Source organism: Fukomys damarensis, unplaced genomic scaffold (assembly GCF_012274545.1).
Source record: "Fukomys damarensis isolate Sample0158 unplaced genomic scaffold, DMR_v1.0_HiC HiC_scaffold_9, whole genome shotgun sequence".
Lineage (NCBI taxonomy): Eukaryota > Metazoa > Chordata > Mammalia > Rodentia > Bathyergidae > Fukomys > Fukomys damarensis.
The window spans coordinates 23,077,727-23,105,111 of record NW_022900921.1 but is presented as its reverse complement, the minus strand read 5'-3'; the positions used below and the strand labels follow the sequence as shown (position 1 = coordinate 23,105,111).

General features: G+C 53.5%; 1 protein-coding gene across 1 annotated transcript in view; it reads right to left on the bottom strand.

The window, feature by feature from the left end:
* The window catches only part of Fgf18 (fibroblast growth factor 18), a 33,398-nt gene extending 6,022 nt beyond the window's left edge, over positions 1–27,376 (bottom strand). Inside the window, exons 1-4 of the mRNA XM_019207226.2 lie at positions 27,308–27,376; positions 27,109–27,145; positions 13,566–13,746; positions 1,306–1,412 (exon numbers count right to left, since the gene is read on the bottom strand). Of these exons, the coding sequence (XP_019062771.1) occupies positions 1,306–1,412; positions 13,566–13,746; positions 27,109–27,145; positions 27,308–27,339 (357 nt within the window). The 5' untranslated portion in view covers positions 27,340–27,376. The remainder of the gene's footprint in view (positions 1–1,305; positions 1,413–13,565; positions 13,747–27,108; positions 27,146–27,307) is intronic.
* Between the last annotated feature and the right edge of the window lie 9 nt (positions 27,377–27,385).

Genomic DNA, 27,385 nt, shown 5'->3' with positions numbered 1-27,385 from the left:
CTGCGCCGGCCTGGCCCCTGCCCGCCCCCTCGTCGCCCAGGCTCGCGATGAGGGCGGAAAGTGAATCACTAATTAAAACCACTCCTCGCATCCCGAGCTGCGCTCTTCGGATTACTATTATTTTGCTCTTTGAACAGCTTCGGCTGGTATGGGCAGTGCAGCTGGAATCTTTTCCTTCCAAACTGCACTTTGAATCCGCCTAGCTCTAAAGTGGGACCTGAGACAAGTGCCCCAGACGCGTCCAAGCCTCAGCTTTCCCATCCGTGAAATGGAAATGGTAATACAGTACCAACCTCCTTGGATTATTTGGAAGCATTTTTGATGCCTGGAAGAAAGTAAGGAAGCTGTTACCATTTGTGTGGCAATTCCTTGGCCCATGTTCCTGGCCTACGGGTATGAAGATAGTGGGAGATGGCTGAGTGTGAGGGATCAAGAAACCAAAAACAGCTTTATCTCCCCTTACTCCAACAAGGAATAATGAACGCAGATAATTCCCCAGGACGAGTCCCCAAGCGGGAGAAGCCCATCTCCTCCAGGCCCGCTCCACCTGTCTAGGCAGGCCTCCACCTGTTACACGAGGGGAATAAAGGAGTAAGAAGAGACCCTTCAGAGAGGAGGACACAGAGAGCGTGACTTCTTCATCACACCAGTAATACCCTCCTCTTGCACACCCAGAGGAAACAGGCGTGTGGCCTTCACCAACAAGCACCCCAAAAGAAAAGAACACTGAGAAGCAGCACATGGAGAGACCCGGAGCCCTCAGCGGGTGAGTCCACCCCCTACCCCACCCTGTCCTAATTTGTTACGCACAGCTCTCTTGCCCCTTCCAAAGTAATAAAATCTTCCTGAAATGCTAGAACCGTGAGGCCCAGCGCTGTCGAAGCAGCGGCTTCCGGAGGCCACTGCTGCTCCATGCTGTAAACCCCTGGTGATTGTTAAAATGATTGCTGCAGCCACAGCTCTTGGCCCGCCAGCTCCCTATTCCCAGACATCAAGGACACGTGGGCAGGCTGCCCCGGAGCCCCAGCAAGCCACAGCTCCACACCTGCCAAAAGAGTACAGGGCCCTGCGTGCACCCAGAGCTATTGCCCTAGACACCCAGGGTGGCTGCAGGTGCCAGGCCAGAGGAGAAGGGGGAGGCAAAGGAGATTACGGTGGGGACTGATCTCTCACACATGCCCACAGCACTTGCTCACTCACCAGGCCTGTTTGCCAGGTGGGACTGATGAGACCTACTCATGCTGTTCCAGATCCCCAGAGCTGCAAGGGGACCTCAATCTCCCAGGAGTCCAGGCCATCACTCACCTTCCCCACGAGCTTGCCTTTGCGGTTCATACACAGGTAGAACTCCGTCTCCTTGCCCTTGATCCGGACTTGACTCCCAAAGGTGTCTGTCTCCACTAGGAGCTGAGCTTCGAAAGGTAGGAGAATAAGATACATTTTTTAACCAGGAGCAGTGGCTTAGTCTAAGGGCTCAGTGACTCAAAAGGCTCCCTGACTCTGATCCTGGTCCCTCTCACCCCTAAAGCCAAGTGTAGGCGGCACGTCTGACAGGACCCATGGGAGCACCTACCGGCAGGGGGTATGGAAGCTGCACCACACCTGTTCCCCTTTTGAGCCGCTCAGCTCCAGTTGCACAACCCAGAGAGCTGCAGTCAGTGGGGGCAGGTCTGTCCTGTGTGGCTAAACACCCGTAGGGTATGTCTTCCTCCCCTCATCACCCCCTCGTCCCCAATGCCATTCCCCAAAGTAGAACAGCAGCCATACACACACACACACACACACACACACACACACACACAGTTCTACTCTATATGAAGAGAAGAGACACACACATACACACACACACACACACACACACACACATACACACAGTACTAGTCTAGATGAAGGGAAGAGACATGCACATGTACACACACACACACACACACACACACACACAGAACAATACTAGATAAAGGGAAGAGACATACACATGTACACACACACACACACACACACACACACACACACACACACACACAGCAAGCAATTTCCTCCAGAAGTTCAGTCAGAAGCTCTTCCCCTGGGGCAGACATCTAGAACTCTCGCTCTTGCCCCCTCCTGAGACCTCTTCCCTGACCACCTGAAGCAGGGAGGAAAGCCCTGGGAAAAAGGGTCTAATTTAGGATTTTTCACTGCCTTTAATTGAGGCCTCCAAAGCTGGAGGGTTATGAAGTCTGAAGAGCCCAAAAGTGCTGATCAGAGCCCAATTTCCCCCTCATCCCCGGTAGGACATGACCATCCATGATGCACAGAGCCTCCCTCAGGTTGCAGGTGTCCAGAACTGGTCCCCTAAGTCTCTGTTTAAAAAGGGGACCAGACGATCAAAGAGTGATGCTCCCTTGATTAGGCATGCTGTGTCCGGATCCCGCTCCCTCCCTCGGGCAGTCCACATTTTTCCCCAGTAGGTGCGGTGTGACTGAACCAAGTACCTCTCCGGGATCTCCCCTTGGTCTTGGGTCTGGTTCCCCCATCACCACTTGCCTGTCCCCACAGCTATTTTCTTTGCCTTCTACCCTTCCAATTCTCACACTCCCTTCCCTGGCCCTCTTCTGCACAACACCATCTTCCCCCCAACCAGCCCAGCGACAAAGGACATGCTTCTCCATAATAAAAATCACAGCCCCAAATTCCTGAGTACAGTATCCTTGGAGCCACAAAGAGTGTACCTTAGTGCCCCTAAAATGCACTAGGTATGATTTTAATAAAAAATTTTTTACAAATATACACCCTGGTGCCCTGCTGTGAAAATTGAAACCATATGGTTTCCAAGATTTCCAATAATTAATCTAGCCCTCCTTTGACACTACTGCTAATTAAAATATGATACCCACCTTTCCAAGGGGGAAAAAGAATTTACATCAAGTTTAAAGATCTAATAAGAATTTAGTGATTCTGGAAACAAGGGGAGGTACATTCTTCTCTCCATCTTTCCCCCATCCCTCGTAAACAAAGAATGAGGAACAGTAACCACTTTTGAGATGGGGCCAGGTGGGCTAAGAGCCTTGATATACTTCCTGAATGCAAACCCCTGGTAATTTCCTGTTTGCCTCATTCCCAGGACCAAAAGGCACAGTGGCTCGGGGACTTGCTTCCTCTATCTCATCACAAAGATGGAGTCAAGGCAATTCCAGGAGCTTCTGTGAGGGCAGCATGTGCATGGGAAAGGGCAAGAGCTTTAGAGTGTGTATCCCTAGCCCTTCTTGCCAACCTCAGGACCCTGGACCTGTTTCTTTGCCTGTAATACGGAAAGGATCATTCTAATTCTCTAACAATGTCTGTGAGGATTACACAGTAGGATAGCATTCTGTTCGCAGAGGTTGGGAGGGGAAGCTCAGAGACTTTGGTTTAAATTTCCTGAAAATTGTAAGACCAAACTGTTTTTAAGGAAGACAAGTGGGGGCGGGGGAACGGAAGGAAAGGAAAAGTGGAAAAATCTGAGAGAAAGAACGTAAGCGGAAGGCAAAGAGAAATCCCAGGTATGTGTACAAGGCTGGTTCCCCACACACACAAGGTATCACCTTCTGATCTGAACTTGCTTAGCTTTCTCCAAAGTGGCAGGCAAACCACACTGTCAAGTGCATCAGAAAATATCCAGGGCCAGGTACAGAGGCACATGCTTATGATCCCACCTACACAGAATGCTGAGGCAGAAGGATCACAAGTTCAAGACCAGCCTGGGCAAGTTGACAAGACCCTGTCTCAAAATTTTGAAAAACAAAATATTTTTCAATTGAAAGGGTTACAGATGGAGCTCAGTGGAAGAGTGCTCCTGGGCCCCCTTCCCAGTACTGGAGAAAGAAATAAGGGAAGGACGGAGGAAGAGGAAGGAGGGAAGGAATGTCCAGAGCTGGAGCTCACAAGCCTGACATCACCATCCTAGGCTGTGTGACTCTGGACAAGCCACACCCCTATCCTTGCCTCAGTTTCCTCACCAATGCAAGAGGGACAGGATAACCTTGATCGGGTTCTCCCTGGAACTGGGAAGTAGGGGCTAGGACAGGGGCAGGGAGGAGAGATGATAGGAGATGGGAGAGGCCATGGGACTGGAGCCCAGGACACGCCAGGCAAGTCCGAGGGGGAACTCTGCTGTCTGTTCCTCCCACACACACCCAGGACTCTTCCTTAGAATAACTCCAGCTCTGCAAGAAGAAGAGCTGCCTCCCCTTTGAGTGCCCCGAGGCTGCAAATCACCACTGGCTTGGGTGTCTCTGTCCCCATTTTCCAGTGCAGGCAACTGAGGTTCTGAGTAGCGACAGAGCAAGAGCGTTGACATCAGGACTGCCTGTTCCTTTCCGCCAAAGCCAGGCTCCGGGAAGAGGCCCCAGCCCTGGAGAAACCTGCCTCCAAGCACAACCCCTAACACCCGGCAGCCAGAGCCACTGCAGGAGGCCCTGGCTTGTGCCAGAGTTGTCCAATGGGCCTGGGGCTGGACGGCACCTCTGCCACCACATGAGGAGGGTCTGCACCAGCCTCTGCTGCACCAGGGAGCCAGAGGCTGGCTTCTCCCCACCCCCACCCCAAGTGCAGCACACAGCGGAGCTGAACGACCTAGACTCTACTCACTGCATGACATCATGAGGAGGAAGCCGGGCCAGAATTATGTAAAGTCTTTGGGGAGTAATAGCAGCTGAAGTTCTCTGAGAGAGTGGTAGGGGGGAGGCTCCACCCAGGCCAGGTTTGCCCCAGAGCCTGCCTGGTCTTCAGCACCCCTCCCATGACCCAGGTCCCCAAGGGCAGCTCTCAGGAATCAGAAGCTTCATCTCAGCCCAGTCCCCCTTGTGGGGCCCGCAGCAGGCCAGGCAGAGTGGATGACACAGTCTCCCTCGCCTCCGGCCTGTGCAACTCAACAGCTGCCTGCCTCCCTCTGCCACTCTTGCCCCCAGTGTTTTCCCCTCCACACATCAGCCAGAGAAATCCTCTAAAAACACCAATTTAATTGCTAGGGATCCCCAACTCAGAAGAATAGCCAAACATCATCTGATCCCTGCTCTCCCTCCCTCTCTCCCTTCTTATCTCCCTCACAGCCCCTCAGCCAGAGAAGCCACCTTGCTGTTTCTCCTCCAACGTACCAAGCCCCCGAGCCTTTGCACTTGCTCTTCCTGCTCCTGGAGGTTGCTTTGCTCAAAGTGGTTTCTCATCTCCCAGGTGGCCACCCAAATGTCACCTCTTCAGAAAAGCCCTCTCTGAGCACGCTAACACTGACACCACATTCCCAGTCCAGCGTACCCCAGCCCCCTGCATCCTATTCCTCAGGACTCTTATCCAGAACTGTCTGATCTGTGCTATAGCTGGGATAAGAGTTCCCCAAAGGCCCATGGGTTGAAGTTGGTCCCCAGCCTGTGGTGCTGTTGGGAGGTGATAGAACTGTGAGTTGATGGGTCTTAGTAGCAGGAGGTTAGATCACTGGGCACACCCTCAAGATGATATGGGGATGCCACCCTGTCCTGTGTCTCTCTTTGGGCTTTTGGCCACCATGAGGTGAGCAGCTTCCTCTACCGTGCAGACCCGTCATGAGGTGAGGCCCTGCCAGACGCCCAAAATCCATGGGCCAGCCAGATATGGACTGAATGAGACCTCCAAGGCTGCGAGCCAAAAGAAACCTTTCCTTTCTTAAAGTTGGTTAGGTTGGGTGTCTTATTATAGGAATGGGAAGCTGACTAACACTACTGCTTGCCCTTTGTATTGTCTGTCCCCAGATAGCAGAAGGTGAGCTCCATGAGGACATGGATCTATCTGCTTATCCACAGTGATCCCCACCACCTCACCCAGGCCTGGCTAAGAGCAAATGGCCAATCAGTAAGTTTTAATATGTGTGCAAACAGCCTTGTGAAAGAGGTGTGGAGTAGCTGGGTGTGGTGGCACACACCTGCAATCCCACCACTCTGGGAGGATCACAAGTTCATGCCCAGCCTGGGCAGCTTAGCAATTTAGCAAAACCCTTGTCTCAAAAAAATGAAAAGTGAGCTGGGGATGTAAGTCAGTGCCAAGCCCCTGAGTTCAATCCCCAGTACTAAGAGAGATTGACTGACTGATTGATTCATTGGGGGAAGTGAAGTGACACAGCCCAGGGCACTCAGCTGGTAGTGGCAGATAAGGGTTCAAATCCAGCCTCTGATTCTACACTCAGTGCCTTTAACCTCTCTGCTCTCACCTGCCATTATTCCTGGCATTACTCACACCACTTGATAAAATCCTGAGCTCCCACCCACCATTCTCCAACTTCAATGACAAAGCAAAAAGCCTGTGCTGTGTGATGAAAAGAAAAAAAACAAAAAAACCTGTTCCTCTCTGGGCCAGCACTAGGTAACCTGTCAGTTCTGTCCCTCTCAGAAGTATCAGTAACTCACACTTCATAGAGCTTACAATGTTCTGGGGACTGTTCCAACCACTCTACAAGCACTACTGCATGTAATCCTCACAGCAGTCCTATGAGGTCAGAACTATTGTTATCATCCTGATTTTAAAGGTTAGAAAACTGAGTCCCAGAGGCACAGGGTGATAGAGCTGAGAGTCAAACCCAGGCTGGGTAAGGCCTGGGAGTCTTGGTCTTAACTGTCTCCCCCAGCCCTCCCTTCTCTCTGCCCCAGACCCTCTCCCACGAGAGTAAGTGAGCACCAAGAGTCTGCTCTTAGGCCTCACTTTCTTGGGGCAGAACTCAGTGGATGGCGATGCCATCTGAGTCAAAGGTTGGGGTCCGTCACCCTCCCCCACCCCCACACCACTTCCACATGACCTTGAGGAAGGAAAAGTCATTGCCAGGGTCTCCTTGAGGAAGATACCTTCAAGGTGATACCAGGAGAAGCCATCAGGAGCAACCAGGGCTGGGCTCAGACCACAGCCAGCACTGCAGCCAGGCAGCATTTCTGATCTAGAAAGGGCAGCAAGTGCCTCATGAAACCAAATGAGAAGTGAGGGCAAGAAACAGAGCCCACACTGCATGTCTGGGGGCCAGGAGGGGCTCAGGAGGGAAGGGAGCCTGGAGATCCAATCCCTTCTCTGGCATCCAGAGAGGAAGGCAGCTCGAGGGAGAAAGCATAGGGAGCTGGAGAGAAAGCTCTTTCTATAAACAACTCCTGTTGTCTTTTTCCTCCACTTCTCCTAAATGCCTGCAGCAATAATGATAATAAAAATGATAAGAGCTAATACTTATTTGAGCATCTACCATGTATCAAACACTGGCTTAAGAGTCTGAACCTGGAATATCCCACTGATCCTCACAACACTCTATAAGGCCAGAAATATGACCATTTTACAGATGAAGAAACTGAGGCCATCTACTAAGCAGCTAAATTACTTGCCCAGAATCATGTAGTAGGGCCAGGGCTTGGGGACAGGCAGTGGGAGTCCAGAGCTCATCTGAGACAGACAGACTCAGACCAAAGTAGGAAGGCAGGTTTGGTGAGGACAGATACTGTGCAGGCCCAAGACAGAGAAGACAGACAGATGAATGGATGGATGGACGATTGATCGATTAACTGATTAACTGATTGATCAACTGATTGACAGACTGCAGTGTGCTTCCCCAGCTGGGCTTCCCAGGGGGTGGTCCAAGCCTAACTTTGAAAACTTTGGCTTTGAAGGGCAGGACACATCAGGGAAAGACACCGAGAAGCAGCCAGGGATCTCTAGAGAAAAAAAGCAGAGAGAGACAGAGCTGAGCCCTAGAGACTCAGGAGAGCAAAGATGGGGGCTGAGTCGTTCTCGCCAAGGCCTGTGAGCTCAGCACGGAGCTGGGGGCCTGTGTAGGCCATGAACTGGGGGCCAGCGGGCAGACTGAGTTGCCATCCCAGTGCTGACAGAGCTGCTGGCCCCTCTCCAGGCAGCATCCTCCAGCAAGGACATGTCCTTAATCCAAAGGCATGAGAGGTCATGCTGAATCAGCCTCCGCCCTCCTCTCTGAAGTAGGTCCAGGTGGAGAAAAGGGACAGTGGGGCAGGGTGGGGAGAAGGTCTCATTCTACAGGTATTTCCCTGTCATATCATGCACACACACACACCCAACATGCTATAGTCTGTTCTCCAAAAGCACCATAGAGCCCCTCCTCCTGAGGCCCCCTGAGGAGCTGCATAGGCCGTGTGCATGTGGACTCACTGGAAAGGAAGAATGCAAGAAAGTCAATAGGACTGATCAGGAGCTACATGTAATCCTAGCTGTGGCTCTAGGGCAGCCACTTCCAAGGAGCAGCCGTGAGATGTGGGTGGCCACTCCTCACTGGAGAGAGGCTGTGGGCCAGGAGCTCAGGGGACATGAGGCTCCACCCGGGTTGTGAAGGCCCTTTCCCAGCCGGGAGAGCTCCTGGGGGAGGCTGGGCCTCTTGGTCACTGTATCCCTGTCATACAATGTAAGGATGGATGATGGTGGGGCACTGACTGCCACACACTCCCTGCATGCCGAGCCCTGTGTGAGGCACCTCCGGGAGTGTGAAAAGGAGCCCCTAGGCCCTAGGCCCTGGGGGATGACCCCCTCCACATGCCCAGGCACACATGGCCAGCATCCATGTGCACACTTGCTCAGGCATACACTGAGCACCCCTGTGGCAGGCTACTTGCGTGGAGGGCACAGCAGTGAACAAGACAGACAAAAGCCCCTGCTCTTGAGAGTCTGCATGCTTACAGAGACAGGAACCAGATAACGCAATACATATGAGATGTCAGACAGCAGTAAACACTAGGAAGAAAAGGATGCCCCTGAAAGGGCAGCGGTGGGGACTCTGATAAGGAAACCACTGGACAGAAGAAGCCTGAGTGAAGTAAGGGAGACCAAGAACAGCAGGGAGGACAGCACCCCTGAGTTGGTGGGACAGCAGACACAAAGCCTCTCGGACCAGGATGTGCTCGGCATGTTCAAGGGACACAAGCAGAGTAAGCTCAGAGCAGGTGTAGAGCCGAAAGTGGAGCAGCATAGCCATCCCAGGCCCCTAGCTGATTCACAGTCTTCGGTTTTCTGTTAAGCAACATGAGTGCCTTTGATCACTCAAGGCCATGGATGGATGGATGGAGAAGGGACTGAGGAAGGGGCAGACTCAGAGGGCACACAGTCCCTGCAGCCTCAGCCACAGCCGCCAGCCCAAACGACCTTGCTCTTGGCTCACAGCCCTCCAGCAGGAACCGGGATAAGGGAAAAAGGGACAGCCGTTCTTGTCACCAGCTCAACAAAAAGCCCTGCAAGATGCACAACCTGCAAGCAGGGCCTACTCTCTGCCTTGTGCTGGACATGGGGACATGGCCAAAAGCAAGAAAAAGTCACTGCCCTCAAGGAACTCAACGTCTCGAGGTCAGTGGCTGGCTCTTGCCAGGAGGACCCTATGGGGCCAAGGGTGATGACGGGGACTCCGGGACATTTCTCTCCACCTGGGGGCTCAAGGAGCCACCTCCTGGTGCCCTGGAGTCACAATTTCCTCCAGGCTGAGCTGCAAGAAGCATGCAGGGTAGGGGCTATACATGCATGCATGTTCACACACACACACACACACACACACACACACACACACACACACACACCAGCTCACTCGCTTGAAAGCTGGGGACTAAGGCAGCAGGTGGGCTTGGGTTATGTGCTGAGCTGGTGGCTTCGAGTCTTCCTAAAGTCAGGTCCTAGTAAGGAATGGGAGTGCAGGCAGTGAGCCCCTTGAGGGCCAGCATCAAATGGGTCTCCCCTGCCCACCCCTAGCACTCCGTGATTTGTGCAGAATAGTGAGGGACACTGGTATTAACTGAAAGGGGACTGGATGTTTCAACAGGAGGGCCCAAAGCTCTCCTGCCTCCTCTGTTCTGAGACCCTGCTGTTCAGAATTATGTCGAGAAACCTCAGCCACATGCACTGGAAATGCCAGGGTCCCGTGACAGGACAGCAGCTCCCTCTTCCAACGGAGTGGGAAGTGAGGGGGATAGGAGGGGACCTCCACCTGAACCTATGACAGCAGCCCTGCCCCCTCCCACGTGACAGGAATGGGTTCTGGTAGTTAGTGTTAATGTTTTTAACAATCATCTCATCTTCCAGCAAAGACATTCTCTCATTTCAGTTACCCCTGTTCTGTAGGAGAGAAAATAGGATCAGAGAGGCTGACTGAGGCCCACGGTCTTCCCCACCAAAGTGATGGGGTCCAGATTCAAATCCCACAGGATTCCTTGAAACCTATTCCCTAGGGCTGGGTATTTAGCTCAGTGGTTCCACCACCTGCCTGGCAAGCACAAGGTCCCGAGTTGGATCCCCAGTACTGGGGGGAAAAAAAAAAAAAAGAAATCTATCCCCTTGCCTAACACTCCTGCCCCTCCCTGGCCTGCCTGGGGCTGCTCAGAGCACTGCTGGTCCTGGAAGGTTGGTCTGCTGCAAAATGGGTTATAAAAATCATTTTTTCCTCAAGTGGAGAAACCCTTCTTGCAAGCAAAATCAGGCAGACACTGCCAATCATAAAGCTAATCAAAGCAGAGCTGCCTCTGCAGCACCTATCTAATGCTGGGCCCTGCCTCTCCCCGCAAGGAGGGTCCCCATTCTGACAATCCAGCTGTCATCCAGCAGGGCCAGGAGCAGTCAGTGCCTCCACGTCCCTTCACACCCTAGCTTAGGATGCAAGCAGGGTGGGGACTCCTCCCTCATCCCCTCTTGACAGACGAAGAAACAGTCCAGAGCTGGAGACTTTCAGGTTCTGCAGGCGGTTCAGTGTCAGAGCTATAGTTGGAACCCAGGCATCCTGCCTCTTGGTCTAGTGCTGTTTTTTGAGTCAGCTCCCACCCACAAGACAGAGGTGACCAGGACCAAGGATGAGAAGGAAAGGGGCATATAGTCCCAGATGGGCAGGCGGCCCTTCGCTTCAGCCCACTGCCTGCCAAGTATCCCACCACCTCAGCCTCCAGGACTGCCCAGATGTCTTCTTCTGTAGAGTCAAGCCAAAGCTAAGAAAGCCCCTCGTTCCTAGAACAGCCCACCCTCAGGACTTTCAGAGAGCAAGCTTTAAAGACAACAGGAAGACAGACCCTCTTGCAGAATGGCAAGGTGCAGAAGCCTTACTGACATCAAAGCAGTTGTCACCAGAGGACGTCCACTGTCGTACAGCTCGTGGACAAAGAGTTCAGACACGTGACACCTCACTCAGCATGGCAGTGAGGCCTCAGGATGCTGGCATCAGACCCAGAGCCAACAATCCCGATGTCTGTGAGGCTTCTGGATTCCAGCTGTTTGTAGGTATTCTGTTTCTACTTGGGGTTTGCTGCCATTCTGAGCCTGCATGTTCTCAAATGCTGTGAAGCTCAGTGGGCATTGCAAGTCTCAGGTGGTGTGTCCTTTCAGCCAGCCCCAGCCCTGAGAAGGGGGAGCAGGTTACTGGAGAGTCCTGGGCCCCCGGGGCTGCCCCTCCCCCAGGCAAGGCAGGCCCTCATGCAGATCCACACAGCAGCCTCGTCCTCTCACCCGGTGTGGCCACATAAATCACCCGCCCAATAATATTTGTATTGATCATCTAGATTGGAAGCCTCAATTGGCTCCATTGTCTCACTTCCTCTCCCAGGGCTCACAGATGGGGTCCTTCGGCCTCATCTGCGTTTCTAATGGGACATTTAAATGTAGCAGCAGCAGCCCACGCGGCCCCCTGCTGCCCTGGGTGGTAAGGAGTTGGAGGAGTGCGTAAAAATGTTCTTTGAGAGAGGATTATGAAGTCCTAGAATTTGTGGAGATGGAAGAGAAGCCAAGATGAGCTAGCATATCCGAGTCCTTGTTAGAAACACACATGGACCACACCCCGACCCAAGACCCCAACACGGGCATTTCAGCAGGGTCCCTCAGTGGTTAATATGCACAGGAGCATTTAAGAAGCACCACTCTAGTCCGATCCTTGTATTCTACAGAAGAGAAACTTGTCTGAGGTGACACGGCCCTAAGTTCCCAGGAAACAAGAGGACAAGTGGCTCTGGAGTGAGAAGTCAGTCACATCCGGGCTCCTCTCCCTCCCCAGCTCCTGCCTCGTGTCTCAGGGTGTGGACAGATGGTTCAGACCAGCGTCTGACCCCCCTGTACTCTCCCAGCCTGGAGGGCCCGGCAAGAGCTCCTGGGACTCCCCAGGAGGGCACCTCCTCCCGCCTCGGTCAGCCAGCTGCCCATTCCCTGGCAGCAACTGGACAGAGGATCCCAGGGAAAACCACCACCTGGGTCTGCCCTGCACAGGCAGGCATCTGTGGAGGGGGCCCAGGAGACAGAGGCCCAGAGAGACCAGCGAGAGAGAAACTGGGGAGGAGGGACGCTGTGGTCAGAGGGAGGGAGGAACAGAGAAACAGACAGAAACAAAGCAGGGAAGGGGCCAGGATCAGGAAAGGAGGAAGGGAGAGAGGGAGGAAAGGGAGGCAGTAAGAATGATAGGGCAGTGAGGAGGGAGGGGAGGCAGCTGGCCTTAGGTGCAGGAGCCCAGCGTGGCCCTTCCTGGCCTGGCCTGGCCCGGCCCAGCCCCCAATGCCGGTGCAGCTGCCACACTGGAGCCTTACCATGAGGTCAGTCCTGCCCTGGGGCGGAGGGAAAATAAATGGTGTCCAAGATAAAAGGTCCAAGAAATTATTTGTCTTGTTGTCATGTCCTGACTGCAGTGGGCAGGGGCTGGCAGGCAGGTGGGGCATCATCCCAGAAAGGCCCAGGCTGGCAGGCTCACTGTAAGCATGGATCCCTGGCCTCGGCCGCCACCTTGGCCACACACAGCACCAGCTCCTATGGGCCTGGAGCACCTTCCAGAGCCTGGGCCTGGGCAGGCAGAACCTGGTGGGGGCAGGTGCTTTCCCAGAGATGGGCGAGTGCCAGGAGCCTCACAGCAGCCTCGGCTCTTCCTGCCTAGCAATTCTAAATAAATAATCTGCGTGCTAAGTATTTGCTCAGTGTCTGTCTTGGCCAGATTCCCGCCAAGCTGTGGGAAGGTGGAGTCCTGTCTGTTTTGCTCACTGCAGAGGGTCTTCAGCTGGTGCTTGGGGAGAGCAGGAATCTGAGTGTTCTCCTTATCCTGGTCCCCTTGCACTAGCAGCACTGGGAAGGCCATGAGGGCACCTAAATGCCCCGCAGGAAGTTCGGGCAGTTCCAGAGTCAAGGACAGCCCAAGGGGTTGTGAGAGCCACATCTCAGGTGCATGAGCTCAAGCTGGAAACACACACGCACAGGTGAACTCACCACACTCACACCCATGCACACTGGGCTGATTTCTGGCACAACCACCAATGCCAGGTATGACCCAGAGGCTCCTACCCTAAATGTGTGGAACTGGACCTGATGAAACAGTGGCTAAAAAGCAGCCGCCTACTTTAGCACATCCGTAGGCAAGCCACCAATACGACAACTGCCACTTCATGGGACTTCCGCCAACCAAATCAGCTTTTATTGTTCCTCGCAACACTCTCTAAAGGATTCACTGCTGTGTCCCCATTTTACCAGTTCAAGAAATGGTGGCCCAGAAAGGGGCCACAGTGCTAGGTCAAAGATAACACAGCAAGCACACTGCACAGCTGGGATTTGAACTTGAGGTGCATGGGGTGAGGGGAGGGGCTAGCACATACCATACTTGTCCCCGTCCTCGCCGCGGGCACTGATCCTGCGGCCCAGGACCTGGATGTGTTTCCCACTGGTCCGGCTGTAGAGCTGGTACAACCGCAGCTGTTTACGGCTCACATCGTCCCGAGCCCGGGTCTGATTCTCTACGTGGATGCGAAAGTCCACGTTCTCCTCAGCCGCCAGCACCTATACAGGGAAAGGAGAAACTGTAAGCCGGCCACACTCACAACAGAGAGCGAGGAGTTTCTCCATGCCAGTTCAGGCCAGGTCTCAGGAGATGCCATAGCCACTCCATTACTACCCCCATTTCACAGATGAGGCAACTGAGGCTCAGGCACGTTGCCCAAGTGGCCCCGCCAGGAAGAAGGAAAGCTCAGAATCGAGCTTATGTCTATTTAATTTTTCCACCACAGCCCCACAGGTAAGCAAGAGGATGAAGCCGGTTTCTCATGTGACCTCAGGCACACCATTTACTCTGTCTCAGACCCCTTCGTAATAGAACTGTAGATCAATTCTCCATCCTGTGTCACGCCAGGATGCTGTGAGGCTGAGGTGAGTGAATGAGAAGAAAAGGACTGACATCCAGATAGCCCTGGAGGGAGGAAAAGGGGCAGGAAGAGAGGAAGAGGAACTGCTGTGTGGGTTTTGGGCAGGGAAGGAGGGCAGCCTGGCAAGTCTTCCATATTGGACCAAAGGGCCAGAGTGCACTATGACCCCCACCATCGCTGCCAGGGCAGGGGTCCTCCCTGCCCCCAGGGATCCTTGTGCTCACTCGCATGAACCCACACCTCAGGCACTGCTCTGAGAAGCCTCCATTTTGCACCCCCTGTGGAGACTCCCAGTACTGCTCCCAGGTGAGGGCGAACCTGTCCACACACTCCTGGAAGCCTTGTCTGGCGAAGCCAGCACAAAGCTCTGGACCTCCTTCCCCAGACATGGCCTCTCATCTGGACAGTTTGTACCCGCCTCCTCACTGGCCTGCTGATCTATTCCATTCTTGCCCTCTACCAGTCAGTCCATGCTCCACCAAACCCAGTTCTCTGATAAAATCCTCCCTGTTCAGTCTCCCCAGACTTCCTGCTGCACTCAAGTGGAAGACCTCACCACAGAGGCCCCACAAGTGAGCCCCCAACTGCTTTCCTACCTCCTCTTACTGCTCCATCCACACTGGCTACCTAAACCCAGGAGCCTTCCAAACACCAAGCAGGATTCTGCCTCAGGGCCTTTTTACTTGCTTTTCCCTCTGCTCTGATGCTCATTCCCAGATCTCTGCACTCTGCCTGTACTCCAGTATCTGCTCAACACATCACTGGGACAGGCACCCTTCAGAAGCAACTCCCATCTCTGTTACTTGCCATATTTGACCACATTTTGTGTTTCTTTCCAGCATTCGCCAACTTGGCAACCATCTGCCAGCCTGGTTTCTGTCTGTCCCCACTAGGCTGGTGGCACTACCAGAGGTGCAGCTGTCTCTTGTGTGCTGCTATTTCCCCAGGACCTAATAACTGAAACACTTTGAATGAGTGAGTGAATGAATGAAAGATTAAACAGATCAATGTTGACAAGACTTGGAGCCCAACGGTGCCATTTTAGCATTGATTGCGTGCATTTTCATCTTAACCACAAAACCAAACAGGTCACAAAGTCCAGACAGTATCCTCCGTTTGTTCTGTGCAGCCACAAAGCCTGTTACAATGCTAGGCACGTGGGACCCTATTCCCACAATAGCATGTTCCCACCATACCCATGATGGAGTTCTTGGGACAAGCGTCTGTCTCACCCCTCAGCTGTGGGCTCCCAAGGGCAAGGACCATGTTTTCCTCATTGCTGTGGTCCACACACAGCCCAGGGTCTCTGTCTCCATGCTGTCCAGCTGGTCTCCCACCCCAGCCTGAACCCCATAGATGTCTCTGCAAGACCACATTACTGAAACTTCACAATTGTCCTCCAGCTGGGATCATCATCCCACATTACAGAGGAGGACAGTGAGGCTGCATGGTGGAACAGACTCAGTCACAGGGCAAGCAGTGCAGAGTTAACCCAGGCTTTGGGGAGCTTCCTGCACAACATCCCTCAGGACAACCATGGCCATAGCCCTACGTGCTGTTCCCCTAGCGCCAGCAGAAGCTCACCTCAGATGCAAAGCCCAGGGCATAGAACCCTCTAGCTAAGGGACCTAAAGCAAGTTCCCAGCCTCTCTGAGCCTCAGTTTCCTCACCTATGAAATGAGTGTAATGATGGCATCCACCCTATGGGGTACCATGATTAAATATAAAAAGCAACACAGGCATAGTGGCACCCAGCACTCACTCTGGGAGACTGAGGCTGAAGGATCACAAGTTTAAACCTAGCCTGCACAACTCAGCAAAGATCCTGTATCAAAGTTTCAAAAAAAAAAAAAAAAAGCAGCACAGTAGAGGCTTGGAGATAGGCCTGGGATAAAGTAAACCCTTGTTCAGGGTAACCACAGAATATATAAGGGAACCCTTCTAGGGGCTCCAAATGAAGGCCAGGAAACCAGATTACAGTATGGAAAGATGCTACTGCTTTTGCGAGTCCTGACAACCTAGTATTATGGGAACACCTCTCACTCCATTTAACAGATACAGAAACTGAGGCTCAAGTTGCGTCCATTGCCCGGAGCCAACCTACCCAATAGGGCAGGGCTTGGCTGCTGGCTCATGAAGTAGATCTTCTCTTCATTTCTACCAGCCTGCAATGGCCCACCCAGGTTTTACAGCCTAAATCTGATCCTCAAAACCATACCCTTCCCACCCTGATGCTCAGGAAAGGAAGAATTCCAGTGCCTGAGGCTCACACCTGGAGGGCATCTGTCCCAAAGGCCCCAACCTGTGGCCTGTAACCTTCCCGGAATGACTTCAGGAGGTGGCCTGGCCCTTCCCCCAAGAGTGTGTATCCAGCAACCCCCTCTGTCCTCCAACTCTCCTCCTGCTCACAGGAGACCTTATCGACCAGAGGTCAAACCAATCTCCTCACCCCAGCTCCCAGAGGGGAGCCGCCTTACCCCAGAAGCCAGCCTCCCCTTAATGATTTTCTTCCTGGCCCACTGGACAGAGGCAGCGTGGGTGACCCAGGGTCAGCAGGGGCTATCGGGTGGCCCTTCCCAGGATAAGGAACAATAATCCATCTTACCCAGCTTCCCCCATTTAAGCCACACTTCTGTGACCAGATCAGTCTCCAGGGAAGCAGCAAGGGTGGCCTGTACTGGAAGCAGGGTCTGTCCCCTCCTGCCCCGGGGAGGCAGGAAATCCCTCTGGGCTTCCTAGGCAAGGCTTCTGGTGGGCTCAGGAAACCCTGCCTCCTTCTGCCTGGCTGTAACCTGCCTTCAGGCACCTGTCCTGGAAGCCCTACTGGGCCCCCACCTCTCAGGTAGGGAGAAGGCTCTGGACACACTGAGTCTCAGCTCTGCCCTCAAGAGGCAATCAGCAAATGCTTGCCAAATGGATGTGGCTAAAAATGAGGGACACCTGGAGGCCAGTGGTGGCCTCACCACTTAATACCCAAAAGAACAGAGTGGCCAGTGGAAGGATGGCCAGAAATGTGTAAAGTGCTGTACTCTCCTCTGCCCAGGCACTGCGTTAAGAAGCCCCCTAGACACAGCACTCATCTAATTCCCTCAGCTACATGAGCCACTGAACATAGCATGTTGCCCAGTGCACAGATCAGACCCCAAGGCCACCTCTCCAGGCCAAAAGTTCGGTGTGAATGAGCTGAGCTCCGATCTGCCTCCAGAGCACATGCAACACAGGGCTGTCTCAGGGTCAGGGACATCTCCTATCCCATTAGCTGGGTGACAGGTTACTTTGCCTCAGTGCCCAAATGTAGCCTGTCTTCTGGGCCTTCCCAGAGACAGTCAGAGCTGCTGCCTGCCTGGCTAACACCCTCAGTTATCAGGGATGATGCCAGAGCAAAATCCAACTCCACAGCCCTTACTAGGCAAGAAGGCTTGGCACATAAAGGATGCGTCCTGCAGAGGAAAGAGGCCTTAGTCAATCCACCTTCCTCCCCACACCACACACAGTATCTCCTGGGTCAAAGTAGCTTTTCCCACAATGCGGTAACCCTATAGTTCCCCTGAAGCCTAAGAATCTAGCTAACCCCTGCCCTGCTTTGAGGACTTTGGGTAGGGTGGAAATATTCACTCCCCAATCCAGGAGCTGCACAGAGCCATCAAGCACCAAATGGTTCAACTCCCCCTCAGGTCTGCTAGACTGTCAGCATCCAGGGACACCAACCTGGCACTCAGTGGACCAGACTCCCCCTCCCGCCTGCCATCTGATCCTCTCCTTGGGACACTCTTCATGCACAATGGGATTCAGTCCTCCTGCTCGGAACCCTGCCCTGGCTTCCTCTATGTGCAGCACAGCGTCTAATGTCATCCTCCTCACAATCTGGCCCAGCCCACCTTCTGAGCTTTCTTCCTTAGGTACCTTCATGGGAACCTGTCACGGGGGTAAAAAGGTGTTCACAGCTTCCAGAGATCAACCAGGGCATCTTGTCCATCCAGGGATCTAACACTCACCAACACACTGGCCTTTCAGCCCACGGGCTCTGAAAAGCACTTCTGCAGGCTTCCCAGGCCACATCTCCAGCTCCCACACACCTCCCCGCTTCACACATCACCCACAGATACAGGGTACAAACACAACACCTCAACAACTGCACAGTAGCTGACAATAACTAACTGGCCTTATGTGACACCCAGCTCATCTCCCATCACCAACTTACTAGATTTAACTCAGTTTTCTTGTTGCCAATAAGGAGATTGCTTATAATATTAATCTCAGAGAAAGACTATACTAGCAATGATAGCCATTACATTTTTTCTTTTGACTTTGTTCTTTGGACAGCCTTGATTTATGGAGCACTTCCTCTAGGTGTGCTAGGTGAACCATCCTACACAACTTCCAGATCCATCCTAATTGTTGCAATGATTACTACCCCATTTCACAGATGGAGAAACTGAGACTCAAGGAGGTTATATCACCTGTCCTAAGTCATAGAATTAGTGAGAAGAGGACTCAAGGTTCAAATCTGGCTCCTCTGTCTAGAGCTCAAGCTTTACCACTTCACCCCAGCCTACTACCATTTTCCTTTCTCTTCTTCACCAACCTCTTTTCCTCTACAGTGCTACTCCTCCCTTATCCCTAGTTTCAGTCATCCCTGGTCAATAAAGGTCCAAAATTATTAAATGGAAAATTCCAGAGATAAACACTACATTTTGTGCCATTTTGGGTAGCACAATGAGATCTCAAACCACCTCTTTGTCTAGCGGGTATCCATGCTGTATACACTACCCATCCATTAGTCATCTCAGCTATGAAATCAACTTCCTCCATCAGCATCTGTACATAAGGTTCAGTATTACATATCCTTGGTTTCAGGTAACCACTGGAGATCTTGAAATGTACCCTTAAGGATAAAGGGGGACTGCATTCCAAACAGTAACTGGTTCAGAACACAAGCCACAGCTGGGGAAGAGGGAAATAACCATGAATGGGCTGTAAGCCTTGAGCTTCTCCTGCAAGGGAGGATGGGGTCCCACTACCCTCACTCATCCAGGCCTCTGATCTTTGAGGCTTGATGCAATCCAGGACATTGACTCCAGGCAGCCTGCCCAGAAAGGCCAGGTCTTTTTTGGTCCCAGTAGGAACAAAGACTTCCAATGACATCCCACCACAGCCTGTTTCTTCCAATAGCAGCAACAGAAGCAGGCCAACCTCACCAGTGGCTTCCAGAGCTTCTTCAAGTTCTGGTTTTGAACCTGAGACCATTCCTGGTAAAGTAAGCACCTCTCTCTGCCACAGAAGGCAGCTCCCCAAACTCCTCCTCAAAAGCAGCCTGCATTCGGACCCAGGGTCTGCTGCCAGCCACAGGGCCCTGCAGATTATCATTATCGTTACTCACATTGGCTCCCACCTACTGGGCACTTGCTCTGTGCCGGGGCCCAAACTAACTAAGCACTTGCCAGACAGTCTCCTTACCCCTATGCAACCTGGAAGATCTGTCACTCTCACTGTCCTGTGGGTGACACAGAGACACAAATAGGCAAGGGACACGCCCACCCAAGTTGTACAGAAAGTGACAAAGTCAAGATCTGAACCTATCTCAGCATCTAAAGCCCTCGGGTCCCCCCTCACCCCTATAAAGTACTCCTGCGTAGGAAGGAGAAGAGGAAGACAGGACCCACCTCAAGTGTGGGCTTGGCTCAGATGGGCACCCTCTCCTCCTCTCAGCCCCAGCTTCTGGCCTTTCCCTTGTCACAGTCACCACACCCAAGTCAGCCAGGATGGAGATTGAGGCTGCAAAGGGTCCTTCCCTGCCCCCAGCCTGTCCATTAAGCTCCCAAGACTATCAATGTATTGATTGGCATGGCCAAGCCATCAGCATGGGAGGAGCTCTGCAGAATGGGGCTGGGCCTGGAGTAAGCCTCACTGTCCCTATACATCAGCCTTCTCCATACAGATGGTCAATACGGGTGCTGCCCGGGTAGGTATCAACCTGGAGACAGCGTGGGAGGGGGCAGGACCTGTGAAGACCTGAGCCCTCTTTTCTTCCTCCCAGCCAATCCCAGCTTTGTTTCCATCTCCTTTAAACCAATGGACAAAGAGTCACCCACACCTGAGATAACAAACAAGCCATTCATTCTGGCATTCAGTGCCCATTAGGGCCTTGAATCAGCCCCATTCCTGAACTTGATGCTCCAGCTACCCCAAGAGGCTGGGAGCTGCCTGAGCACATCAGGCCATTCTGTGCTTTGACGGAGTATTGCTGTGCTGTGTGCACCTGTGATGTCTTACACACACACACACACACACACACACACACACACACACACACACACAGAGGCACACATAGCTGCATGCAGAGTCACCATGTCCTTTTTACCTGGCTTGCTCCTGTTTCAAGGTTCACATGGGGCATAGTCACTGGCCCACTCTCCACACCTGAGTCTAGGGTTTGTCATCACAGTAACCAGTGTGCCCTGAAGCTCCTACTCTGCAGCACCCCGCCCTCCTTGCCTCTTTAAATCCCAAGGGCTGGGACAGGAGCTGATCCCCTGGGGCCAGGTGTGGGGAGGTTCAATCCAGGTCCATTCCCCAAGCCCACCCCTCAGAGGCCCACAATTACCCTGCATGCCAAGTCAGGACCAGGTGCCCAACACCTGGGGCACAGGTCAACCCTCACCTGGCCTCTAGGAACTGGGTCCAAGGGACACTCCAGCCTCAAGTCACCCACAGCCTGATAACTGCAGCTCACAATTATTTACACTCACAATGGTCCAGTGCTATGCCAAGCGCTACCCCAGGGGACCACAATATGCCTTTACAGAAACCTGAAGAGGAGGGTCTATCTAGGGCCCGAATGCGTGAGGAGCAGTCAAGAGGCTGATGAATTTGCTCGATCACACAGCAACTGATAGAGGTGGGGTGTGACCCCGCAGGCAAGGCCAAAAGCCTGGGCTCCGTTCTGTCCCTGTGAGCTCTGGCCGAGAATGGTCAAAGGACTGTGACAAAGCACCATGGGATTCCAAGGCAGAGGGGTGGAGGGGAGTAGGAGAGGGAGGTAAATCAGCTGCCCAAGTGCCAGCCATTGCACCTCGGAGCACTGAGGAGAGCTGAGGCCTGGATGTCTGCCCTCACCTCAAAACCCAGTTCTGGGCCAAACATGCAGCAGGTGTCCTGTAGATGTAGGTGTTGTAGATTGATAAAGGGAAACAGCACCATATTTGAGTGCCTACTGCATACCTGGGCCAGGACATGACTTCCATTACTTCCACTAACAAGCCAAAAGAGTAACGTTATTCTTCCTATTTTGCACGTGACAAGGAAGTAGAGACTCAATGAGGTTAAGGACCTTGCCCAAAACCACACAGCTTGTGAGTGGTGGATGGCAATTAAATCCACACCTAAGTCCAAAGCCTATGCTACAACACAGACTGAAGGAGGCCTGCTGTCACTGAGCCAAGAAACATGCCCTTACGAGCTTTCTCTAGCACTTCACAGCATGTTGTATACTACAACACACACAGCATCTAATTGATTGGGCCATTGTTATTACTCAATTATTTATCGTTAACCCCTGCGGTAGCTGCAGCACCTCATTCACATCTCACAATAACCCCTCCGAAGTAGGTGTTTCCAATTACCCCATTTTACAGATGGGGAAAACTGAGGAACAGATAGTTGAAGATTAAGAAATACTTGCTGAACAGATGCTAAGTAGCACAACCAGGACTCAAATCTAGGTATCTCCGACGCTAAAGCCTGTACATTCAACCACCACCGACATTACACAGCTCACCTTGCTGATACCAGGTGGGTAACAAGGTTCAGAGAGAAATCAGTGACAGAACCAAGACTGGAGCCCATGGAACCTGGGCATCTTTCTGCTCTGTGGCACTCAGGAGGCTTGTCTTTGGCCCCAGCCTCAACATGGCTGTCTGCATTTTAACAGGGTCCGGGACCTTGTGCCTCTTAAATGTCAGAGCATAGGAACTAAGCAAGCCTGACTACAGCCCAAGGGGCCCACTTACCTGCTGATGTCCAGAACAAATTCCCACCCTCAGGCCAAAGCACTGACAGCAGGCCTGAACCTGTACTAAGGCCAGATGGCTGGCGCCCAGCCCTTGCCACATGGCAGGCCCTCAGCATGCCCTTTCCCCCAATGGTCTGCCTTGGGAATGAGGGCAGAGCGGTCCGGAAAACATGACTGAGCACTCAGAGGCTCACAGAGCAACCCATGGGAAGGGTCAACACCAACCCACCCACCACTGCCCAGTGACCAGAAGGTGGCACAGCCCCAGAAAAGGAGCACTTACTATACCTGAGTGGGAACAGGACAGAGGCCCCCTCCTAGGGCCAGAGCACAGGAGATAAATCTGGAACTGCACACTAGCATTCACGGCCATGCAGTCCCCTGAGGAATTGGAGCTATTTTGTTGGTCATTTCTGTTTGCCTCATTTTACAAATGCGGAGGCTGAGACCCAGGGAGGTAAAGTGACTTGCCCAAGTCCACAGAGCAAAGAGAAGGAAAAGTCACAGTCTGAACCAGGCTGGCCGACTCCAAGGCACTCCTGGGTCCTGGAGCTTTGCTGTGACCAAAGTCCTCAAGCCCCCTGGCTTCATCTGTAGAACTCTCTAAAGCCAAGCTGGTTGGGAAGCCTCATGTGCACGCGTACAAGACTCACCCAGCACACAGGGAGCCTGACACGCCGGGGACATGACAAGTACTGTTGCTGATACTGTTGTTCTTGGCCTGAGGGGCCTGCACCCCAACTTCCCACACCCACAACTTTCCTGCCAGAGGATGCAGACAGACCTCCACAGTCCTGCAGAGGATGGACCTCTCCTCACGGAACCCTCTAGCCTCTGGAGCTGCCCAGGGCAGGGTGGAAGCTGCCGTGGTAACCTGGATGATCTACACCGAACCTGCTCCTGAGGTTGAGCCAGTCACGAGACATTTTCTCTTTATCTCCAAGTGAGCAGGTGACACAGGGTCCGTAAGAGTGCTGGCACAGTGCCCCTGCTCCTTCCCCTCCACACTGGGAAAAGGCTGGGAAGGAGATGCCGCCCCTCCAAAAAGAAAAAGAAAACTCACCACGCACTTCTCTCCAGCAGCCTTTTCAGGTCAGCACACCGCACTCCAGGACACAGCCTGCAGACACTGTGGCAGATGCCCTCAACCCCAGAGATGCCCCCCTGGGTTCTGATCACCCCCGATCCCAGAGTCCAAACAGGGTGTCGCTAAGGACTCCACCACGCCTGCCAGGGCTCTGTTTCCCCACCAGTATTCCAAGTAACTTCATGATTCTTTCTGAAACAGTCAGCTGGATGTGGTGGAATGAAATGCTTGAGTCCAGAGTCTTGCTTCTTAACCACTGCCTCGAACAAATCCCTTCCCTACTCTCCACCTCCAATGTACCTCTCCTACTTCATCTCCTTGTAGAACGGGCGGAGAGATGCAAACAGCTTCCTAACATAAAAGAAGCTTCATAAATCTTACAAGCAGCTCCCTTTTCCCTTACGTGAGTCATTTCTCCTCAGCCTTGGTTTCCTCCTCTGTTAAACAGGAAGATGTACCCTGCCTCACTACACTTAGAAGCACTGGGAAAAGGCAGAGTAAACAAATGCCTATGTACCTGGCAGCGTCTCCTCCAGACCTAGAGCTCCTTGGGGACAAGGAGAGGCCAAGACGGGGTCTATTCCCAGGCTATAAAGCAGGATTCTGGAAAACAAGTACTGAGGGGAAACCCCCTGAATGGACAGATTGGTGGTGTTGCTTTAAAAAATTAGAAATGCCACCCAGTAGGACAGCTTTCCACCTTCGTCTTGCCTTAAAGGACACTGCCCCTAGCCTCCCCTTCTCAGGCAGTTTGAAGAAAGCTACTAAACCTCCCTGAAGAGGCTGGAAGTGGGGGTGGTGAGGCCGAGGGGAGCATGGAAAGAAACTTCCCAACCTGAACACCTCTCACACCAAGAGGAAGTGGCACCATGGGAGAGACGAGGGGCTGGCAGAAGGGACAAGAGGCTGGAGGAAGTCCCCCCTGCTCTTGCCCTCCCCAGGATGGCCTGTCTGGGGAAGGCTAGGACCTAGCCGAGCCTGGCGGCACGAACAATGTCAGGCAGGTGCCAGCGGAGCAGTGTGAAAGGCCCAGCCCGGTGTCATTGTCAGAGCTCAGCCAAGTGCAGAAAAGCAATTTACTGGTCACGCCGCCTGCTCCCACAGAAATTTTTAAAATTCTTCCGATTTGAGCTATCTGCGGTGTCCCGAGTCTTGCGGAGAAGGGATGAAGGGATTTTATTAAATTCCCAGCTTCCCGCTTCCCAGGGTGGCCAGGGCTGAGGGAGGGCTCTCCACACTAGGGGTGGGCGGAGGACAGTGTCTGGCCTTGAATGTGCTCATGGAAACGTGGCTTGGGGGCAGGGGCCCATTCTGAGCGTGGTAGCTGAGGGACAGATAGGAGGAGAAGAACCCAGCAACTCCTGTGCTAAGACTGGACTGGCCCCCAAAACTGTGATGTGGAGGAGGGAAGAGCATAGGTATACCCATTTCCCAGGTGAGCAACACACCTTCCTAGGTAGATGAGAACTCATAAAACTTCTTCTGCCTCTATCATATAGCTCTTCAACCCTCGGGCCACCACCTTTGCCAGTAAGGAAATTAAGACTCTCAGGGTGACACAGCCAGGATGGAGCAGACATCCAGGTCCTCCCTGCCCCAGCCCTCCCCTCAGCACAGTGTGGCCTCCCTGGCTCCTGTTCACACCAGCACCCTGCCCAGAATGTGTTCACATCAGACCAACACCACCTCTGCAGGGATCCCATCCCCAGACTCCCGGAGACCAGCACTCTTCAACCCTGCCTCTAAGGGCCATCCCACCTTTGTCCCCGAAGTGTAAATGTGGACAGAAGCATGCCAACCTTGCTTGAAACCCTACCCCCAAAGTAACATTTCTTTACCTCTCTGTGGTCCTGGGTGCTTTTGAAAACGCAAGCGATTGCTGAAAGCCCTCTCCAGGATGCATCGCATGCTGCTTTTTAGGCAGTGTTTCTGGAACACCCTCCCTCACATCCCATTCCTAGGTATTCCAGGGATGCAGGGCCCAGGAGTTCAAAACCTCAGACCTGTGGTAGCTCAGATGGGAAAAGGCTAGAGAGGACAAAGGGAAAGGAGAGAAGAATGGAGGCTTCTCACCTACCTGAAGGCTGCCTCTTGACCTAACCCTGGCTGACCACCCAGCTTTTCCCTAAAATGCTGGCTCCAGCCCTGGCCAGGAGGTAGAAGTGGGAAGCAGCAGAGTCTAGACTGCCTCCCTCACATTCTCCTCAGAGAACACAAAGACCACCCAGCAGCCTTCCTGGGCCCCACTTCAACAAGATTCAAGAGCAGCAGGCATCCAGAGCCTTGGGCAGCAAGGTTCAAAGGCCTCCCCCTATGCCCATGTCATCAGCTCCTGCCCCTAAGCTCCACACTCCAGAAAAGAGCTTCTCCTCAAGCCAGACAAGCAGACTCCCTGGGGTGACCCCAGGGCATGCCCTCTGCTTGAGGACTCAGCTGCAAACCAGGCAGACCATGCCTGGTACTGGCCTCTCTCTCTGACACCAGCCATTCCCCACCCTGACCCCCACCCCCATCACCACACACAGTCACATCTGCTTTGGCGAACAGCCAGTCTTAAGTTACTGACTCCAGTTGTATTGATTCAAGGAGTCACTGGGGACCCCACTCTAGCCAACAGGAGGAAAGAACTCATCAGTCTGTCCATCCATCCATCCTTCCAGCCTCCACCCCCAGCCCCCAGCCCCAACTGGCTGGCCCCTATCAGGATGGTAACATCCCCTCCCAGGAGAGGGAAAGGAGATGAGACACCAGCAGCATACACTGCAAGAGGCTTCTGAGTCTCAAGCACTCAATAACACACACACATCTCTGTACCAGAACACTGGGGGAATCACCATGTTCCCATGTACAAGGTTCTCTCTGGACATCTCCAGAATCCCGAAGGCTAAGCATCTTACCTAGCCCTGTAAGGACACCTGCCTTTAACAGAGGGGGAAGGGGCAGATAATCTCCTTTTGGCCTGAGTCCAGCTCCTCCTAGGTCCCCTCCCTTGCAGCACTAGGTGGGTGGGGAGCCTGGGCAGCTGGGCTTCCTATTCCCTTTGCCCACCCCCTCTTCCCCCACCACGAGGAGGCAGCTCTGGTCTGGTTCTAATCGGGGCTGAAGTCGGCTCCCTCTTTCCCTCTTCTCCACCCCCCTCCCCTTTCCCTTCATTTCCACGGCTTTGGAAGCCAGAGTGTTCCAAATGACTGCGTGCCAAGACCTTCCCGAGTCTGAAAGCTGCTGAAGTAACAGATCAGATTTTAGCAAGTGCTTTCCAGGCTGAGCGCCAAGCCCTCTTCTGATTCTCGGAGAGCAAGAGCGAACCGGAGAACAGGAGCAGGCGGGGAACCAGCCCAGGGCTGCACCACCTTGGGTGAGGGCGTGCGAAGCACAGCCGCTCCGGTATCGGCCTGGGGCAACTGCTCCTAGGGCACGCTCTCTCGCGCTCTCGCTCTCTCTCTCTCTCTCTCTCTCTCTCTCTCTCGCCTTTGAAACCACAGACTAATTTACAACTGAAGCTCTCTCCTTAGAAATCCACTCCCGCAAGGAGCCTTTTTGTTTGCAAGAGCGGGTGGCGATGTTAGGGGACAGTTTGCAGACAGACAAATCTCTAGGTCCCAACTCCTCGACAGCAGTGGGAAGGATTCTGAGGCCCTGCACACTGCGGGACTCTCCTCCCAGACCAGGCCGTCAGAGAACGCGGCAGCCCACGCCCGCTGAAGCCCCTCAGCAGAGCCCGGTGCCCTTGGCGGTCCCCCGCCTGCTCGGGACGCACGCGAAGCCGCCCTTCCGCGCCCTGGGAACAGGTGCACTGGGCTCTGAGCCCAGCAGGGGTGGGGCGCAGCGAGGGGTGCGGCCCGGGGGAGGGGGTCTGCGTGCAACGCAAGGCTGGGGGGCCGCAGAGCCAGGAACCCACGTACCTGTACCTGGAAGCAGAGCAGCAGGAAGTGTAAACACCTGCAGGAGAGAGATGGAGAGGCCGTCAGTGGGACTTGAGGGAGAAGGGCTCGCGGACAGACACGCGGGCGGAAAGTCAGAACAGACGGGTGCGCGCAGGCAGAGCCACAGGCACACGGACAGACGGCAGCAGAGTGGGCAGCCCCGCACGCGGGTGCTTACAGGCAAGAGCAGGCGGAGGGCGCTGAATACATCGCTGGGCGGGGGAGGAGGCGGCGGCTCCTAGCCCAGCCTGCACAT